General features: G+C 53.6%; 1 protein-coding gene across 1 annotated transcript in view; it reads left to right on the plus strand.

Moving 5' to 3' along the window:
* Window positions 1-696: 696 nt before the first annotated feature.
* The window catches only part of LOC110152652 (huntingtin-like), a gene marked incomplete at its 5' end in the record, with an annotated part of 31,410 nt that continues 11,383 nt past the window's right edge, over window positions 697-20,723 (plus strand). Inside the window, 14 exons of the mRNA XM_070462540.1 lie at window positions 697-794; window positions 1,521-1,725; window positions 8,305-8,446; window positions 10,215-10,394; window positions 10,757-10,933; window positions 11,222-11,298; window positions 12,343-12,481; window positions 13,336-13,458; window positions 15,201-15,414; window positions 15,786-15,931; window positions 17,213-17,390; window positions 18,314-18,409; window positions 18,802-18,989; window positions 20,269-20,395. Of these exons, the coding sequence (XP_070318641.1) occupies window positions 697-794; window positions 1,521-1,725; window positions 8,305-8,446; window positions 10,215-10,394; window positions 10,757-10,933; window positions 11,222-11,298; window positions 12,343-12,481; window positions 13,336-13,458; window positions 15,201-15,414; window positions 15,786-15,931; window positions 17,213-17,390; window positions 18,314-18,409; window positions 18,802-18,989; window positions 20,269-20,395 (2,090 nt within the window). The remainder of the gene's footprint in view (window positions 795-1,520; window positions 1,726-8,304; window positions 8,447-10,214; window positions 10,395-10,756; window positions 10,934-11,221; window positions 11,299-12,342; window positions 12,482-13,335; window positions 13,459-15,200; window positions 15,415-15,785; window positions 15,932-17,212; window positions 17,391-18,313; window positions 18,410-18,801; window positions 18,990-20,268; window positions 20,396-20,723) is intronic.

A 20,723-nucleotide genomic window follows, 5' to 3' on the forward strand; every position in this document is an offset into this window, starting at 1 on the left:
TTTTCTCAGCTATTTGTAAGGCCTTCTCAGACAACCATTTTGCCTTTTTGCATTTTTTTTCTTGGGGATGGTTTTGATCACCGTGTACTGTCAGTATTTGTAAATAAAGGTGATGGGTGTGTATAAACGCCTTGTTTCTAGCTCCTTGTGTATTTTGACACCATTTCTTTTAAGCACACTAGGGGGCAGAATTACTGTGTTAATTGGTTTTGAGATAAAATTACATCTTGTACTTTTATATAAATAAGGTGTCTTTAGCATCTAAAGTTGGTAATTTTTGTTTTTGCGTTGGTTAAACAGTGACGATAATTTCACCCCTGCCCTGAAAATTGAAACCTTTGAATTTGCCCATTTCAGGTGTTATTTCTTAAAATAGGAACCAGTCTCAGTAAGGGCCTTGTGTTCTCGCTGTTACCCCTCGTGTTGGAGGAGGGCTATGAGCCCCACAGTCATTGGCCTGTGTTGGATTCCATCTGGCGCAAACAGACAAGAAAGCACCTGCTCTCCACTTTACAAACGCTGGGAAACCAGCTCCCCACATGGAAGTGGGGGGCGGGGGGGGCGGCAGCGGGCTGACAGTGTGCATCGCTTTGCCGCGGGCAGGGCTGGGTCTGGCCTGTGGCCACCGTGAGGCTCCCTGCTGCTCGCCGAGTTGTCCAGTCGCCCCGTTGCCTGCCCTTCCCCACCGCCCTCCAGATGCCTGCCCAGCTGCGGGCAGCACTCCTGGCCCCCTCGCTGCCTTCCTGCAAGCAGAGCTCGCTTCCCGGTGTTCCCAGAAGGGCCTGTGTTCCGCTGTATGTGTGCGCCCAAGTGGCATTTCTACTTTGTGGAGAAAGTCATGTCCTCACGTCCCTGGGGTGGGTGCGTCTGGGACGGGGCAGGGAGATGGCTTGTGGAGCTGGCTTCGTGTCCATCCAGAGGTGGGCTAGCAGAGAGCGTGAATCCACTCTCCCCTGGGGGGATCTTCCGGGCCCTAAGGAGGATGCTGTGGGGAAGCTGGAGCAGAGCCTGCCTGGGTCTGCCGCTGACGTGCAGGGCTGAGCGTGGGTGCCTGCCTGCCTGGCCACCCAGGTGGGTGTGCCATGGTGGGCGTGGGGGCCACCTGGCCCTCAGCTTGCTGAAGCCTGCAGACGGCCGTGCCCTGCCCGCCTGCAGGGCTGTGGCTCGGGCTGTCCTGGCTGCGGTGACCTGACTGCAGGCTGCATAGGGGCTGCTGCTCTTTTGTGGGGCCGCGTCCACTGTCGGCACCAGCGAGGCTTCCTGCTCAGAGCCTGTGGAGAGCCTGGTCTCTCTGGGGAGGAGGGGACGGTGGGGCGCCTGCTTCCATGGCCGCTCGGTTAAGGAAGCGAGTTGTCGGGCTGGAGTTTCCTGAGTGCCAGGTGCCATGAACGTGTGAACGTAGGAAGGAGCGCTGCGTGCACCCCTCTGGTGTAAAAGCTTCTCGTGACTGTGAAGCGTTGGGCCGCGGCGAGCAGCGCAAACGTGTCCCGGTAATCCGCTCTATTCCGGGTTGTTTCCAGGGACGTTCCGGAGGATCACCGCGGCGGCCTCGAGGCTGCTGACGGACAGCGCGGACGGCGGCTTCTACAGCCTGGAGAGCCTGAACGCGCGGGTGCGCTCCATGGTCCCCACGCACCCGGCACTGGTGCTGCTCTGGTGTCAGGTCCTGCTGCTCGTCAGCCACACCGACTACGGCTGGTGGGCGGAGCTGCAGCAGACCCCCAGGTACGTGCGTGCTCTCCCCGGCAGGCCCGCCCGGCTCCTGCGCCTGGCTCGCGGCAGCCGGAGCTCGGCTGGTCTTCCCCAGGCGTTGAAAGGTTCTGCTGCCCATTCCTCTTTCTTTCCTGGACACCATTGCAGGGAAATGTGGTTTGACTGCAGGCATTCAAAGCAGCCGCTGCTTTTCACATGTGATTTCCTCCACAAGCTTTTGACACTGTTCCGTCTTATGGGCCATTCTTGCCATGCTGTGTCCCTCCTGCTGGGTTCTTGTTCTTAAATTGGTTCCACAGCCAGACATGTTGCAACGTCCTAACTTTGTTATAAGTTAAATGTGGTTCTGCTTATTCTTAGATAATGCAGTCATTATTTAGCAGCGTTTCAAAACTACCTTATTTTTTGTCGTTCAGAACGACTTACAAAGTATGTGATTATGGGTGGCCCTTTCTTTGTAAAAAGTTTTCAGGTCTGACTCTCTTGCCCAGCCACGAGTGCCTATGTGGAGATAAAAGCTTTGATCTCCACCCCTCCCCGCCCCCACCCAAAACTGAGTCCCCAGGGCAGTGTTTCTGGAAGACTCTGGAGGCCCCCCCGCCCTCAAGGAGAGAAAGCTCTGGGAACAGAAGGCTGCAGGGCCAAGGTTAGCCCCTCTCCGCTCGGCCTGTGAGACAAGCCCTGTGCAAGCACACCGCCCTGTGCTGTGAACCGCGGGGTGTGCGGAGGAGGAGTCAGGTTTCCGGCCTCCGCGTGCTCACGGCGAGCTGGGGGAGCAGAGCCCTGCGTGTCTGACCTGCTTAGAGGACAGTGTAAGCCCGCCACGATGGCTTCATGCCATCAGAGTGAGGAACAGAGAGTCAGAGTCCTTCCTTGAGAGCTTCGCCAGGGGGGCTCGTTCAGATCAGGTTCGATTCACCCCAAGAGCGGGGGCCCGGGACTCTGCATTTCTGCCCTGCTCCTGGGGTGGCCGGTGTCTGGTCTGAGGGGCCTGCTCTGTACCGAGGCCGTATGTCCTTCTGAAGATTGTGCCTCAAGAGTAACGAGGGCTTGTTCCAAGGACCAGGCCCACTGTTGGACCTGATGGCCGGGTACTCAGGAATTGGGGTGCTGGCCTCTTGTGTTCTTGCCACCTGCCCAGAACGAGTCTGGGGAGTCTCACCACGACCTCCCCGTCATACCAGGCAGACCTAGGTGGGGCGGGCCCTGAGCTAGCTGTGAGTACCCATGGGTGCTGGGCGGGCGGACAGAAGTGAAACGGCACCCACCACCGTAATGGACCCGTCTGCCCCTCTGCAGAGCTTCTCAGCCCCCCGACTCTCTACCTCGTCTTCTGCCTCCTCTTGACCTGTGGGGCGTGGTGAGGGCAGAGGCGGACCCAGAGCGGCTTCCGGAGGAGATGGGAGGGCTGACCCCGGCCTGGTGACATGGACAGCCTTCCACAGAAGGCTCATGTGGGCTCTCCAGCAGTGTGGGACAGTGTCGTGGGCTGTGTGGAACTGAGTGTTTGGGTGAAAAGACATAAGGATGTGGGACAGACAAGTGCAATTCTGTGATCCTCAGTTGCGTTCCAGATCTGGGGGATGAAACCACGAGAAAGGACAGTATTGGGACAACAGAGTGCATTCGAATGTGAGCTCTACATAACCTGCTGTTGCTTTGGGTTTTGAGTAGTTCTTACACCTGCCGAGGCATTTAGGGGCGCAGTCTCTTGACCTGCAGATGACTCTTGAATGGTGCAGGCCCCAGAACTGCATGTATGTGGAGTGTACATGTGTGTGTGTAGAGCATGTGCACGTGTAAAGTGAGTATGTGTGTGTGTGCGTGTGCCTGAGCACAAAAGTGGTGACTTACTAGTAGTTGAATCTAGGTGAAGAGTATGTGACTGTTAATTGAATTTTTCTTTCAGTTTTTCTGTTGGCTTGAAAGTTTTCAAAATAGAAGTGAAGGAAGAAAGATGGGCCAGGGCCTTTAGAGAGCAGCTCCAAACAGTGGTGGGGAGGAGGTCTGCTCTAGAGGGAAGTAGAATAACAGGAAATGGGGACACAAGAGTTTCCGGGTGAGAGGTTGAAGGTCGTGGGCCACCCCTTATGAAACAGCATTACCGAGAATTAGCGAGAGTGGATGGGCTTTGAGGCACAGACCTCAGCTTTGTGATGCTGATTTGGTTTTTGCAAGATTTTTACAGTCGAACTTACGTTTTCCTGGTTTCTCTCCATATGTTAGCAGATACAGGAAGCTAGTCCATCCTTGGTTCTTAGCTCAGTCACTGCTTCCTTGGGCAAGCTTCCTGATTTCTCTTCGGTTGCTGAAGTCTCACACTGTCTGCTCTCACCGCAGCCTTTGCCTCTGTTTTTAGTATATGTGCTGCCGAAGCGAGCACCCTTTGCCTCTTTTTTGTGGCATGTGTTGAGACTGTCATTTGATATTTATTTGAGTGGCAATTTGGTTTCCATCTCTCTCTCTCTCCCCCTTAGAATATAATCCCCACAAGGGCCCTTATTGTATTCCCAGCACTAACATGAGTTAGTGATTTAATTACCCTGATAATAGAAGCAATAATAATATGTTGGTAAAACCCTTTTATGTATAGATCACAAGCACTTATATAGCACCAAGTGTCAGCCAGGTATTGTTTTAAGGGCTTCCTGTTATAATAAGTTATTAAAACTCTAGTAATGTGCGTATATTACAGACAAGATAACTTCTTTTCCCAGAGAAGTTAGGTAACTTGCCGACAGTCACAAGTTAACATGCATGTGTGCATATGTGGTCCCCCCCTTGTTTATTTCACCTGTTACAGCTTAAACTGTCGTCTTAGTGTGCATTCATTTCTGGACTCTGTGTGCTGTTTCATTGGTCTGTGCGTCTGGGTTTAGGTCAGTGCCGTATTGTTTTGATTACTGTAGGTTGTGTAGTTTGAAATCAGGGAGCACGATACCTCCAGTTTTGTTCTTATTTCTCAAGCTTGCGTTGGCTCTTCAGAGTCTTTTATAGGTTCTGTGTGAATTTTAGAATTTTTGGTTTAAGTTCTGTGAAAAATGCCACTGGAATTTGGATAGGGATTGCAGTGAATTTATAGGTTGCTTTGTGTGTTGTGGGCATTTTAACAATATTGTTGTTTAGTCATTCAGTTGTGTCCGACTCTGTGGGACCCCCATGGACTGTAGCCTGTCATGCTCCTCTGTCCATGGCATTTCCCAGGCAGGAATACTAGAGTGGGTGGCCATTTCCTTTTCTAGGGGGTCTTTCTGACTTAGGGATTGAACCTGCATCTCCTACCTTGCAGGTGGGTCTGAGCCACCTGGAAGTTCTTTAACAGGATTAATTCTTCTAATCCATGAGCAAGGAATATCTTTCCACTTTTAGTTTCTTTCATCAGTGTCTCAAAGTTTCACCTCCTTGGTTAAATTTATTCCTATTTTATTATTTTTGATGAAGTTGTTAATGGGATTTCATTAATTTCTCTTTGTGATAGTTTGTTATTAGTGTATAAAAGTGCCACAGATTTCTGCATACAATAAGTCCCCTACATACGAGCCCTCAAGTTGTGAGCTTTCAAAGACGCAAATGTGCGTTCACGTGTTCAGTCCTATAAGGGTCATGTGTCTGGTGTACATTGTCACACATATGCATCGTCTACAAACGGCTGTGCTTTTGTGTGCTTGACAGTACTGTGTAGGGTCCAGTAGTATAGGATCTTTATTTCAAGACCAGGATATCATCTGTGATGAGAGGGGAAAGCTACTACCCAGACATCACTGGATCATTTTTTTCAAAGGAGTAGATAGAATTGAATCCAGCAAGGAACCAGAACCTGTGCCATCAATATCAGGCATGAGTGAAACTGCATCTCCCCCTCCATCTCCTCTTGCTGACGATCCTTCTGCTCTCCCATCTCCCACCCTCTCTCCCTCTCCAGTCAGTAACTTTTCTTGTCTGTTCACTCAGGGCCAACCCCTGTGTGTCTGCTGTTGTACTGTACTTTTCAAGGTACTATACTTTTAAGATTTCTTCATTTTTTGTATGTATTTCAATGTGTTATTTGTGTGAAAGGTATTTATAAACCCATTATATTACAGTGAGCTTACAGAGCTGATTGCGTTAGTTGAGTACTTAGGCCAACTTTGTTGGACTTGGGAATGCACCTTAGAACAGAACTCACTCGTACATAGGGGACTTACTGTATTGATTATGTATGCTGAAGTTTTACTGAACTGATTATTTCTAACAGGTCTATAGTGGACTCCTTAGGTTTTCTATGTATAGTATCATCTCACTTGCAAGCAGTGAAAGTTATACATCTTTCTGACTTGAATGCCTTTTATTTTTTTTTCTTGCCTTCTGTTATGGTTAGGACGTCCAACACTGTGTTGAATTAAAGTTGTGAAAACGGGCACCCTTGTCTTATTCCTGATCTTAGAGGAAGAGCTTTCAACTTTTCACCACTGAGTATAATGTTAGCTGTGGGCTTGCCATATACGGCCTTTATTATGTTGACGTATGTTCTCTCTGTACCCGTTTTACTGAGAGTTTTTTTTTTAATCATAAGTAAATGTAGAACTTTCTTAAATGCTTCTTCCACATCCATTGAGATGATCATATATTTTTTATTCTTCATTTTGTTAATATGATGTATTTCATTGGTTGATTTACAGATGTTGAACCATCCTTGGCATCCCTAGAATAAATGCCACTTATCATGATACGTGATCTTTTTAATGTTCCGTTGCGTTCGCTTTGCTGGTGTCTTGTTGAGCTGTTTGCATCTGTCTTCATCAAGAATGCTGTGCTGTAATTTTCCTTTCTTTGGTGTCCTTATCTGTTTGTTATGACGCATGTCCATTTCCAAAAGGCGAACGTGAATTACTAGGATTTGGGATACAGAGTAGTACAAGTCATTATAATTTTTTTTTAATCTGTATACTCTGCAGATATAGAACTGCTTCATCAAACTGTTACCGAGGTTCTGTACCCAGCCCAGCCTGTACCCAGGCTCTCAGATGAGCCTGGGCTCCCAGGCCACGCGTCCTGGAAGTACCCATGGCTGCCACAGTGGGGTCTGCTCTGCTCTGCTCCTTATTTGGGGGTCTGCATCATCATGGGCTTATCCTTTGCTTTCTACTGTCACGTGGACGGTTAAGGTCCTGCATATGCAGCCATCTTTTATTTGAGAAGATTGTTTGCTATCAATAGCTGGCAGCATCTGTCTTGGGGCCTCGCCTTCCTACAAACTGGGACCAAATTTGGGTTGACATTGGACCTTCTTTGTGTCCACCGCTAATATTTTTGAATTGCACATTCTCTCGTCCATCTTCAGAGGCTCTTTCCCGTACGGCTATACCATGGCAGAACACAGAATTACAGCTTGAATGCAGGTCGTGTTGGGGCTGGCAGGAGGGCTGACTGAGAAAGGAAAGGTTTCTGTTGACGTATAATTTGCGGTGCAGTGAGTGCTGTCTTCTGTGCCCAGTGAGGTCAGGTCGCCCACCACAAGCAAGGTTCAGAACAGTACCGTCACAACAGGCGCTCCCATTCCGGGTGCCATCACCCCTCCCCCGCGCGCCCTCGGGAACCGTCACCCCGCGTTCTGTCTCCATGTGTAGCCTCTTGCAGAACGCCCTGTGGATGGAAGCCCGTGTCTGTACCCTCCTGAGTCTGGCTTCTGTCACTTAGCTCAGTGTGTTTAAGGTTCATTCACTATGTTGCACATGATATGTCAGAACTGGTTTCTTGTGATTGTTGCATCGTATCGCATTGTGTGCACGTCCGCTTATCCATTCTCTCGTTGAAAAACAGAAATGGTAATTAAAGTTTTTTTTAACCTGTAGAATTTTTTATGCCAGTTATCCTCCAAATGCTGAGATGTTAGTAGAGAAAACTGACACATTTCAGAATATCCTAGTCCTGATGTCATCTCCATCTCTGCTAAGCCTTGGCTGATGAGGTGAGGGGCTTGTCTTACTGACCCTCGAGTCAGTTTGCGAGAACGGCAGCTGCTGTGTTTTAAAGTGGTGGCCAGCATTGAGAATCTCAGAGTTCATAATTCCCATGTCCTTAGGGGAAAAAAAAAGGTGAAAAGTAAACGTGAACTGAAGTGACCTTCACTGGTGAAGGGTTAATTTTGCAGAAATGCTTTTAATTGGGATTTCCATGATAACACGGACACTGCGGGCATGTTCAGGGCTGGCCACTGAAGAGTGAAACGTGGACGTGGGGAGGTTTTCTCCTGGCTCCTGGCAGCTTTCAGGGCGTTCCAGAAGCTATAGCTGTGCGATCAGGTGCCGCCGATGAGATAGGAGCACCGACCGAGCGTGCCGCTTCAGGGTGGACTTGGCCTTTCAGTCGAGCAGTTTAGTTTTCTGCCTGTTAAGTCTTCTCTTTTCTCTAGTTTTCCACGTGTGCTTTATCCCATAGCTCAGGAGTAGATCACTAAGAGTGGGTCTTACACACATCATTCTGGTGTGGCTGTTTGTAAAAGTAAATTGACTGCTTTAGAACTGGGACAGAGCAATAATCGTCTTCATTGTTTTGAAAATAAGCTCGCTGCCATCTCAGAAACACCATCAGAGCTTCTGTTGCTCCTTCTAGACGACGCAGCTTGTCCAGCACGAAGTCGCTGAGCCCAGAGATGTCTGGAGAGGACGAGGATCCCGACATGGCTTCCAAGCTGGGGATGTGCAATAGAGAAATTGTGCGAAGAGGCGCCCTCATTCTCTTCTGTGACTATGTCGTAAGTGTGCAAATGCCGGTAGTGGCGGGGTCCAGGGTTCGTGTGGGTGACGCCGCTACAGACTGACTTCCGCTGTTCCAGCGTCCCGCCAGTGAAAAGCCAAATTTGAATCCCGCTCCTAATTAGAACTAGAAATCAGACTTGGAGTCTGGTCCCAGGAGTAAGTTTGTCTGTAAAAGGCTGGGTCAGCTATCACTTGGAAAAGGAATTGGCAACCCACTCCAGTACTCTTGCCTAGAGAACCCGAGGACAGAGGAGCCTGGTGGGCTGCCGTCCATGGGGTTGCACAGAGTCGGACACGACTGAAGCGACTTAGCATGCATGCATGCATTGGAGAAGGAAATGGCAACCCACTCCAGTATTCTTGCCTGGAGAATCCCAGGGACGGAGGAGCCTGGTGGGCTGCCGTCCACGGGGTCGCAGAGTCGGACACGAGCAGCAGCAGCAGCCATCACTCACTCGGGGCACTGGCAGCACTGGCAGCGCTGGCACCTTTGTTGTCTTCAGCAACAGGAATAATGGGAAGAAACTACAAATTTGACTGAGTGGGGTTCTGATTAAAAATTATTTTAGTCTGTGGAAAAGGTTTTCAGAAGTTAATTGCCATGTTTTAAATCGATTCCTGTTGGAATGGCATTCTTTTAAAATATGACTCTTGTAGTATTTTTGACCATAAAACTACAGTCCTCTCTTGTTTAACACAGTAAGTTTGCAAAAACCAAATAAGCAAACAGAAGAAAATCAAACCTTGATGGTTGTTACGCAGAGAGAACCCGATGTTCCACCTCGTTGAGGTTTGATACTTTCTCCAGGTGCATGGAGAACCTCCACCTGCCTCCGGAGCAGACATGAGGTGCTTCCCTCCGCCCACACCCAGCAGAGCTCTTTTCTGCCGAGAGAGCAGTTTGTTAATACTTGCAGTTTGTTAATACTTACACTTTGCTTTACATTCTTGTTGTTGAAGTAGTTTTTCTATCTTGTTCTTGCTTTCTATCCTTGTTCTACTTTTTAAAATAATTTGGTATAATTATATAATGCTGTTTTCACAGAAAAGTAAGAAAAATATAAGTTAATACTATCAGATTATCCCACATGAAAAGTATTAATCATTAACGCGATGGCAGAAAATTTAGCTTTTACAATTTCTGCCTAGAATCAGGAATTATAATGAAAAGGCAACATACATATTTAAAAATGTGTATTTTTTATCTCCTTATAAATCTTATATGAAATATCTTCCCTTAAGGTCCATCGAATATGTGGACTCATTCATATTGTAGATTCAGAAACTCTATCAAAAAACTGACAATGAACAGGGAATTCCTTTTTTCCACTGACTTGTCACAAAGCTGGAGCAAGTGTAATTGGAGCGCTCCCGTCGGGAGGCCAGACCGAGGCCTGGAGGATGCAGGGTGCACCCTGGCTGGATGCCACCTGCCCTGGAGTCTCACATGGTCATCACTGCCCTGGGTGCCCCACACCCCCGCGCTCCTTAGTCCTGGGGGCTGTGCTGCTGGAGTGCACGTCCCTGGGTCCTGATGGAATGTCACGGCCACGGTGTTTGGTTGCTGGGGGTGGGGGTCAGGCTCCATGAAGTGTGTTTCGAACTCGTTGGTATCGCTGTTCAGACAGTAGGTATTTTCAGTGAGGGCTGTAGTTTGGAACCGGTTCTCTCCTTCCTGCCCCTCCTGGCCTCTTCTGTGGCGTCGCCAAGTGCTGCCGCCGTGTCCACTAGATGGTGGCCTCTCATTGCTGGCTTTGTCCTCAGTGCCAGAACCTGCATGATTCAGAGCACTTAACGTGGCTCATCGTGAACCACATTCAAGACCTGATCAGCCTGTCGCACGAGCCTCCTGTTCAGGACTTCATCAGCGCCATCCATCGGAATTCCGCCGCGAGTGGCCTTTTCATCCAGGCAATTCAGTCTCGCTGTGAAAACCTTGCAGCTGTGAGTCTCCCGGGTGCCGGCTGTGCTGGGTGCTGGTGCTGTGTGGTTGCTGTGAGTGTGGGCGACCCTTGGTTGTGGCGCGCGGCCGTCTTGCGGTGGCTTCTTGCGCTGCGGGAGGCGGGCCCGGGGGCGCGCGGGCTGCAGTAGTTGCAGCTCCTGGACTGGAGCAGAGGCCCCAACGTTTCGGGCACGGGCTGTGTTGCCCCTCCCGCATCAGGGGTCGAACCCGTGTCTCCTGCGTTGACAGATGGATTCTTTACCACCGAGCTACTGGGGAAGCCCCTATTGGTTTTTTTCCCTAACCCATTCTTTGCACTGGGCAAACCCGCTACCCTCGTCTCTCTCCTCCTCTCGCTCCGCAGCCCACCATGCTGAAGAGAACTCTCCAGTGCCTGGAAGGGATCCACCTGAGCCAGTCGGGCGCCGTGCTGACGCTGTACGTGGACAAGCTTTTGTGCACGCCGTTCCGTGTGCTGGCTCGCATGGTCGACACCCTTGCTTGTCGCCGGGTGGAAATGCTTTTGGCTGCGAATTTACAGGTACTAGGAAATAACACTGAGGGTTGACTTTTACTGGAAACTTAGCAGGGCAGGTGGAATGGCGGGCTGGTCCCCCCCCCCCCCCCGACAGGCGGCGTCTTCACGGCCCCAGGGACGTGGGCAGCGTGGCTGCGTTGGTCCTTCTTATGTGTCCAACGTTGGTGCTTCTGTGCTTCCAGTCCCCCTCTGCTCCCGGGAGTTGGATGCAGCGTTTGTGTTTTGTAGACGAGTATGGTGGTTCTGACCTCCCCTGCGTTGCGCACACTGACGCGGTCTTGTCTCCTCTAGAGCAGCACGGCCCAGCTGCCGGTGGAGGAGCTGATCCGGATCCAGGAGCACCTGCAGGGCAGCGGATTAGCACAGAGGTAACTCAGGGCCGGGCTCCTCGCCGCGGGTGCAGAGGCGCGGGTTCGCGAGGGCGTGGAGGGACGTGCGTTCTAGGCGGGAGACGGGCCTCGAGAGAGCCTTCGAAATAACCCAGTGTCTGTGTCCAGAGAGCAGGCCCGCTGGGCCGTGTTAGTGCCCGTGGCTGAGAAGGCGCGTGTTCGTGCAGCCTCACTTACTGTGTGCTCTGAGTGCAGAGCCAGTGGCCACCTCTGTCTCAGTGAGGGTCAGAACCTGTGATCTGATCACTGAGTCAGATGGCAGAGCTGAGACACGTTGCCTGGAAGTATGTCTGCAGCTCATCAGCGTTCTCTCTCCAGAGCAATCACCTCATTTTGTCTGCAGAGCCTTAGAGGCCTTTATCAGAAATCCTGGTATCTGTCACATGAGTGTTTCCATCACTGCAGGATAAACAAAAGGGAGCTTTACGTTCTCTCTGCACAGTGGGGAAGGTGTGCGCAAGAGCGCTGGGTCCGTGTGCTGTGCTGCAGTCTCTGGAGCAGCAGTGGATGGTTTAACTCAGGGGGACAGGACTTGATGGGCAGTGTGTGGCCTTAGGTGACTTGTCAGTACGCAGTGACTTACATTGTAGTCTGCGTCAGGACGTTGTTCTCAAAACAAGTGATGGGAGGTCAAACTTCCTCTTTTCATCCCTAGACGAGGAAGAATAAAGATACCCTGTGCCAGATGAGGTGATTGTTTATGAAATGGGTGTAGATGGGTATGAATTGTGTATTGTGTGGAGATGAAGTGGATTCTGAGCACTGGGGTCTCACCTGGTCTGTTGTGCTTTATGTATGTGCTGTTATGCTGTGTGTTCCCTGCGGCGCTGTTTAGTGTTAAGTGAGGTTTCTGAAGAATGCTGACGGGCCATGTCTCTGTGGCTGTTAGCCGTCAGCTGAGCCTGACTTTGCATCGTGACTTGTGTGAGCGTTGATGAGAAACAGCTCTGCACAGTTTCAGGCATGTCTCACCTCGCTGGACGAGCCCGTGTGGCTTCTAACCTGCGTGCGATTGGCTTCCAGGCACCAGAGGCTCTACTCCCTGCTGGACAGGCTTCGTCTCGCCACCGCACCGGGCTCGCGTGGCCCCATGCCCCCGGTCACATCCCACCCCCTGGACGGGGACGGGCCCCTGGCACTGGAGGCAGTGAATCCTGACAAAGTAAGTGTCTCTGTGTGACCCCGGGCCCTCGGGTGGCTGAGGACCGCTGTCTGCCTTGGCCGCGGGGTGGCTCAGGTGGCAGGCCGTCTGGCGCCCAGCGCGGCCCCCGAGGGTGCTCAGCCGGCCTTGTTTCTTGCCAGTGATGGGCACAGCTGCATCAGTGACAGGGCCGTGCACTCCAGCCCTGGCCTTTAGCAGGGCCTGAGGGTCAGGTGGTCAATGGGAGAATCAGAACACGGTGTCTGCGGCCCACCCACCGGAGCTGTCTCCTCTGCTTAGGCCTGCTGACCTGTGCGTATCCACGCCCAACCCGCGGGCCCCGGTATCACCCTCCCCACTCACCTCAGAGCTGGGGCCCATTCAGAGCCCTGGTAGAGTGGACCCCAGAATCCAGCAGCCCAAGCAGAGACTAGCGAGGCCCGGGCTGCAGTTCTCAGGCATGACTTGTCCTCACATCCATGGCACTGGCCCTGGGGAGAAGGAGCAGAGCAGACCTCTGGAGGCGATAGGTGCAATGCCCAGCAGGGTGGGCAGAGGTGGGCCCGCTGCCCTCGGGGCACGGCTGAGGCTCAGGGACAGTGGCGCCTTCAGCAGATGAGGGGAGGCAGTGCAGACAGGTGACAAGCCCTCGTCACCGCCCTCGTGGCCGTTCCCATAGGAAGGCCTGCGGGGTGGAGAATGGCCGGTATCCGGCTTTGCTGAGGGTGTAGTCACGGCCTGGGGACGGCCCGGTGTCCTTGGGTTGGGCCGTGGGACGTGAGGGTTGGTCAGCCTGGAAACACGGTGGTGGTCAGGTTGAAGCCTCTTGAGAGCCCTGCGCAATCCAGCCTGCCGTCTCCCCCTCTTCTGCCCAGGACTGGTACGTGCGGCTGGTGAAGTCCCAGTGCTGGACTCGGTCAGACTCTGCCCTGCTGGAAGGCGCAGAGCTGGTGAGCCGGATCCCCGCGGGTGACCTGGGCGCCTTCATGATGCACTCGGTACGGCGGGGCCGGGACGCCAGGGCCCCGTGTCGCTTGGGTTGCGCACTCGGGCCTGCTTTGTTCCACTGCCGCGTGACTTGCTCGTGGCGTGTACCCCTCACCTTGTGCCTTAAAGGCAGAGAACCTGATCCAGGCAGGGCAGCGTGTGATCCCAGCCCCCTGAGAGTCCTGAAGGGGGGAGTTGTGTTTGACTCACCCTTTCACGCAATTAAAGGAAGAAAGTTTAAGTGTTAGTCACTCAGTCGTGTCCAACTTTTGCGACCCCATGGACTGTAGCCCGCCAGGCTCCTCTGCCCATGGCATTCTCCAGGCCAAGAATACTGGAATGGGTTGCCATTTCCTTCTCCAGGGGATCTTCCCAGCCCAGGGATCAAACTTCATCTCTTGCGTCTCCTGTGTTGGCAGGTAGATTCTTTGCTACTAGTGCCGCCTGGGAATCTGAAGGAAGCAGGTTCCCTTGAATTGTAATGAGTTCTGACTGCTTGTCTCGTGCTCATGAGAGGCGGTATCAGGATGGTGTTGTGGTGCGTGATTTAATAGACTCCTTGATGATGTTCTGGCAGTTAGGAAGCCCCTCCCTGCATGGAATGGGGGCCCCTCGCTGCACCCAGTGCATGCAGGGAAGCCCCCGCCCTCCCGAGGCGTCCCGCAGGCTGCTGTGTGGCGCGGCTGCAGTCTTGGCGGGTCCCTTCTCAGACCTCCTGGGACCAGCAGCTGATAAACCTTTCTGTGTCGTGGTGCTGCCTTGAATAGACCAAGTGGGAGTGAAGCAGGGGTCCGGGGACAGTCCAGGCGCGACATGGAGAGCCTCAGGGTGCAGCCACGGAGCCGCGTACTGATCCTCCATCAGTGCAGAAACAAACGCTCCGTGGAAAAAGAACAGGAGAATCAGTGTGCTAAAATCATTTTAAGAGCCGTTCAGTGAAAGCTGATTTGCTGGTAAATGACAAGCTTGCTTAATAACCGATTTAATTTTCCAAATTTGCTAACTAGACTTTTAACAGCTTTAAAGAAAGGCTCAGCTGTAACGGCTGTACCAGAGGTCGCTGGTGATGACGCGTTTCTGAACGTTAACTAAAGATCGGCCAGAAGGGTCCTTAAGTGGCTTTCAAAAGCTGGCAGAGCGCAATACAAATTGAAGCATTATTGAATGAATGCCGTTTTTCCAATCAAACTTGCCACATTTCCATGCCTGCTTTGATTTCTTTCAGCTGCTTTTGAAACGTCACTTGTCTTTTTCAAACATTGGAGACGTTTGGTATTCCACTGATTTCCTGGGTGGCACATCAACTTGATTTTGTATCTGTATCAGTTAAAATTCCATCATATTAAATTTTTGACTTTAGATAAATATGAAGGCAGAAACACCTCTTGAAAATTAAAGTACCAGGACCTCCCTGGCTGTCGAATGGTTAGGATTCTGCGCTTCCCTTCGGGAGCGTGGGTTCCACCCTTGGTTGGGGAGCTGAGATCACACATGCCTCATGGCTCAGCCAAAATAAGTAAATAAAAATTGAAGGACCCAGTAGAGTCCAGAAACAAACTCACTGGTCGGATGTTGGACGGGGGTATTCGGTTATCTGTGAAAGAAGTGGGAGAATACACTTGTTAACACGTCTCTGACGCCCTGCTTATCTGCCGTCTCCTAATGTCTGTGTTCTTCCCTCCTCTGCTGTGTGTCTCTTGCCCAACTGAACATGTGTCACAGTCATTGTTCAACCTCTAATGCCCCAATTCAGGAGTTCAACCTGAGCCTGTTGGCTCCGTGCCTGGGCCTGGGCCTGCGTGAGATCTCAGGGGGCCAGCGGAGCCCGCTCTTTGAAGCAGCTCGCACGGCGACTCTGGACCGTGTGCGCGTTGTGGTCCAGCAGCTCCCCGCTGTGCACCAAGCTTTCCAGCCGTTCCTTCCTGTGCAGCCCACCGCCTACTGGAGCAAGCTGGGTGAGCTCTTTGGTAAGTAAGCTGAAAGCTCCTCTTCCTTTCATAAAGGGCGGCAGAGCCAGTGCCAGGCTTTGCACCGTGTGGAGGTACAGTGGGTGCTGTGCGTTAATCCGCCGCTGCATTTACAGAGGCGCCGGGAGCCCGCTCCGGGTCCGGGCTTTGCGTGTCCTTGGTGTGTTTCCCGCTTTGCCTTTCTTTGACGTGGCACAAATTCCAGGCCCCGAGGAGTGCAGTCTCGGCCTTGGGAGCACGGGGCCTGGGCGCGTGGGATGGCGGGGTGTGTGCGGTGTGCTCCGGGAGCCGTGTCTCCAGCCGCCATCACATTTGCAGGGAAGGTCAGGCCTCTGCTGGGGCTCGTCCACCCACGGGGCCTTCTGTTTCAGGGGATGCTGCACTGTATCGGACTCTGACCACCCTGGCCCGGGCCCTGGGCCAGTACCTGCTGGTGTTCCCCAGGCTGCCCAGCCATTTGCACCTTCCTCCTGAGAAGGAGAGGGATACCGTGAAGTTTGTGGTCACGACTCTCGAGGTAAGCCGCAGCTCGGGAACTCAGGCCCAGAGCGGCAGGAAGTCTGAGGGCGCCGCCCATGGAGGGAGGAGGCCCCTCTGTCTGAATCCCAGAGCGGTGCTGGCCTGACGCCTGAGGCCCGTCCTTTCCGCAGTGACCGTGTCCTGCAGCACGCCCATCCCCGCTCTGCTGAGTGCGGTCACACCTCCTGTTGCCCCGTTGTGCAGTTTGCCTCGTGAGGTTGGCAGCAGCCCCCCTCGTCTCTGCCTCTGGGTTGTGGGGGTGTGGGGTGGGTGGGCTCTTAGTCAGACCTGGACCTGGCCTCCTGCCCGGGGTCTCCCAGGTACCAGGTGGGGAGGCCTTGTTCACTTATTTGTGAATCTGTTTCCTTGATGCCAAGATAGTTTTTTCATTTAGTACAAACCATCCATTTAATATTTTTTCCAGGGAGAAAAAGTCGTGTGTATTCTAATTTTAGATACTTAAAAAGTAATGATCTGAGAAATTTGTTATTTTAAATTGAGCAATAAGCCTGCTATTTCAGCTGTGGGGAATTGACCATTCTATTGGTGTTAACACTTATAAATACCCCCAAAATGTGTGCACACGGTGGGGCACGGTCCTTTCATACGCCTTCTGGAGAAGGGTCCGTCCGGCCTGCATCCGGGGAGACAGACACCTGAAGGGTGCCCACACCGCTGCCGCCTGACAGCGGGGGCCACCAGCGTGCCGAGGGCACTCGCACGCATGTTCCTGGGGTGAGCAGCCAGGCCCTGCTCGAGCCAGAGTGCTGTGGCCGCAGCCGTCAGGAGTGGGGGCCGCAGGAAGGCTGGCACACAGGCCCCTGGTGACGCACAGAGGCCGCTGCCGTTGTCATGGGCAGGGCGGCCCTCCCTGCTGCGTCCGGTTCAGGACTCAGTCCAGCCCTGTGAGAGCTGTTGGTCCCGTTTCACAGACGCGGGAAGCCGGGCTGAGAGGCTCTACCCGCTGGGAAGCAGCCCACCCAGCCTCGCTGTCAGGTCCAGCCTCCATGACTGTGGCCGAGGCCAGACCCCGGGCTGTGGGAGCCCCCAGGCTGTGGGCTGGGGGCTAGGGGAGGGCCTGGCCCGCGGCCTGAGTGGTCAGCACCAGAGGCCGGAGGCTGAAGACAGGGCAGCCAGGTGAGGCGGGCGTCCCCCAGTGAGCAGGCGGATCAGGGCTGGACAGGAGGGGCTGGGAGTGGTGGCCCCAGAGCCGTGGCTCCTGAGGGAGGTCTGGACGTGCCCGCCAGCGGGGCCTTCCTTCACACGAGCCGCCCCGCAGGCGCTGTCGTGGCATCTGATCCACGCGCGGGTTCCGCTGAGCCTGGACCTGCAGGCAGGCCTGGACTGCTGCTGCCTGGCCCTGCAGCTGCCTGGCCTCTGGAGCCTGCTGGCCGCGCCCGACATGGTGACCCACGCCTGCTCCCTCATCCACTGTGTGCGGTTCATCCTGGAGGCCAGTGAGTCTGAGACCGGGGCGTGCTGTCCTTTGGCCCTTGAAGCAGTAATCAGTGCCGTGGGGCTAGTCGCAGCGGTTATTTGCCACCTGTTCTCCAGGTGCTGAGTTGGGAATCGGGAGTGAAGAGGTGGAGGAATTCTGGGCCTTGCCTTCATCTCCAGTCTCCTGGAGTCTGCACTAGAATTTAACTTGGATTTGCTTTTGTGTAGATTTGGAATTTCAGCTTACATTAAAAAAAAAATGCGTCTAATTTACGGCCCTTTGATTTCTGGTCCTAGTTGACTGTTTCATTCTTTTAGTCCTAAATCATCATAAGACTAATAAGATTACATTAAAAAAATTACTTGTTTTGTGTTATAGTCAAAATGCTTGTTTCTCTACTGCATTAGTTTTTGAAATAAAAGTGTCTTTTCAAGGGACAGTGTCCTTAATGAGGGTCATTCGCCAAAATGTTTTTAAAATTGGATGTTATAGTTTACATGTGAGAGGGTGTCTTGATGTTTTGTAGTTTTAAATTAAATATTACAGAGTGGTGTTTTGAAGATTCATTGTTTAAATTGTTTTCATCTGTGCATTTGTAGTAACATGAAAATGAATATCCAGGGAGTGATTCATCAAAGCCAGGCTTCTTGGGGGCTCCAGGCATGCTGTTAACAGTAATGGTTCATGAGCTGTCTGATAAAAGCCCTCAGGGTCAGAGGTGGCAGAGAGCAGAAGGACTGAGGAATCCAAGTGTAGAAGTTCAGATCCTGGTGCATTTCGGATTAACCTAGAGATTGATACCTAAGTCTAGTGGGTCTAAAATTGTCCCAAGTTGATTCACTTGGGAAACGTTCATAAGGCTGCATGAATGTGAAAATCTGAATTAGAAAGGAACGGTTGACATACTTTGGAATTCTTCTGTCTGTTCTGTTGTGATTTTAGTTGTGGTGCAGCCTGGGGACCAGCTTCTTAGTCCAGAAAGAAGGATGAGCACCCCCAAGGCTGCCAGGGAGGACGACGTGGATTCAGACACACAGAGTAAGTCTCAGGGTCGTCTCCCTTACCTCGAGCCTTTGGGGGCTTGAGATTCATTCCCGGAAGAGGCCTCCTACCTGCTTGCTGTGGACGCTTGAGTGTCCTGCTCATCCTGGAGCTGGGGGCAGTGCCTTCTGCGCCCCGCTGCAGGCGTGCCCTGCCGTCTGGCTCTCCATGACCCCGCACCCGGCAGGCTGTCCTGCTCAGCTGATTGGGCTGCAGGAGGGTGAAGTGAATGCATCCACGTGAGGCGCCCATGAGCAGTCACGGCTCTGGCATGTGTGGCTGGTGGTGGTCTGTGCCTCCCACTCTGTGGGCCGAGCAGGTTGGGGGCAGGCGGCGGTTTGGGGTGTGTTTTGACAGAAGGATCCTCTCTCACGGGGGTGTCTGTTCAGACCCTCAGTACATCGCTGCAGCCTGTGGGATGGTGGCTGAGATGGTGGAGTGCCTGCCGTCCGTGTTGGCCTTGGGCCACAAGAGGAACAGCCACACACCTGCGTTCCTCACCCCGGTGCTCAGGAACATCATCATCAGCTTGGCCCGCTTGCCCCTCGTCAACAGCTACACACGCGTCCCGCCCCTGGTGAGTCAGGCCCCTGACTCGGGGATCCCTGAGCAGGAAGCCAGGTTGTGACCGCTCTGGTGTCCGCTGACGGGGGCCGGTGCGCCCCTGTGTGCAGTCAAGACGCCCGTTTGGATTCCTCGGGCGCGATGTGGCTCGTCCGTTAGTAGAAATACTCTGAGACAGGGTGAGTGATTACATGACAAAATAAGGTGATTTCTCCCACAGACGCGATTGTAAGGTCATCAGACCCGTCTGTTTTGTGGGAGAGCAGAGACTACACCCCCTCACGTGCCTCCCTGTCAGCAGGCACCCCAGGGTGGCCTGGGGGTTTGGCACAGTCGCAGCTCAGCTGCTCGTCCAAAGCTGGCTTCAGAACTGGAACCAGGGTCCAGTGAACCTTGTTAAAGGGACCTGGCTCCAGATAGCTGGCAGGGCCTGGGCGAGCAGCATGCGGGCTGCTTCACTGCCCTTGCACCCCTGAAGAGAGAGAGGGGCCGCGGGCTGCAGCCAGCTGGAGGACGGTGGGCCGGGACCTGCGGCAGGCGCTTGCTGCTGCCTGGGGAGGGCGCGTGCCAGCTGGTGGGGCACAGCCTCTGTGCGCGCGAGCTTCTGCAGTGGTTGCTCGGAGGAGACGGTGGCCCTTGGCCTGAGGAGGATCTTGCTGTGGGAGGGGAAGGAGTCCCACGCAGGGGCCCCTTCTGAGGAGAAGCCCAGTAGCTGCTGTCCCGACGTCACCGTGGAACTGGGAGTTGCGGGCAGTGCTGGCCCCCGGCGCCCCAGAGAAGAGCTGGGGAGCTGGCGCTGCCTTCTGGCCGTCACTACAGGTGTAGAGCCGGCTCGCCTCTGGGCAGGCGTGGGGAGCAGATACAGAAAGTCATGGTCCAGAGGCCCCGATGTCTGGCCTGCACAGACCATGCCCCGCAGATGAGGCTCCTTGCGTGAGCGCTCCACCCCACGTGGCTCCTCGGCCTGTGTCTGGACGTGCAGGAGGGTCTGGGGGGCACGTGAGGGGCCTCGAGAGCGTCTGCCAGAGGCCAGGGCGCTGGAGCTGCTGGGCCAGGTGGCTGGCCTTATGAGTCCAGCGCAAGCCCTGGCCAGAGGCTTGCATCCTCCAGGGTCCGGCTGGGAGCTGGGCTTCTGCTGCTGGAGCAGCGCTGGCCCCCCCGGTGCTGCGAGCGGAGAGCTCCCCGCCTCCACCGTGTCTGCAGCCAGGGAGCCTCAGGGAGGGAGGGCGCGCTTCCGGGTGCCCTCCCCGTCTGGCCACCCTGCCTTCACATTTTCTCTCGCTCCCTTTCAGGTGTGGAAACTCGGATGGTCACCTAAACCCGGAGGGGATTTTGGCACAGTGTTCCCTGAGATCCCCGTGGAGTTCCTCCAGGAGAAGGAGGTCTTCAAAGAGTTCATCTACCGCATCAACACACTGGGTAGGCCGGGAGCCGGGGCGGCAGTGGGGTCTGCCTTCTTTTATTCCAGGGAGGAGTTGAGGCAGGACACAGTCGCGTGCATGTGTTCTGTGATATATACAAACCTGTCACAATGACAAGTCTGTGTGCACGTGTGTGTGTGAGAGCGTTTCTTCCCACGCGTTCGCATCAGGTCAGGTGGTGCCCTCGTGATGGGTGGTGCTGAGCGGGTTCAGCCGTGTCTCAGCGCCTCAGCTGGAGGGAGCAGTGGTTGTCTGTGGGAGCCGCCTGTGACCGCTGCCGCCCCAGTTCCAGTCTGCCAGACGGAGCAGTGTGCTCACTGAGGCGG

The sequence above is a fragment of the Odocoileus virginianus genome, unplaced genomic scaffold (genome assembly GCF_023699985.2).
Source record: "Odocoileus virginianus isolate 20LAN1187 ecotype Illinois unplaced genomic scaffold, Ovbor_1.2 Unplaced_Scaffold_5, whole genome shotgun sequence".
NCBI lineage: Eukaryota > Metazoa > Chordata > Mammalia > Artiodactyla > Cervidae > Odocoileus > Odocoileus virginianus.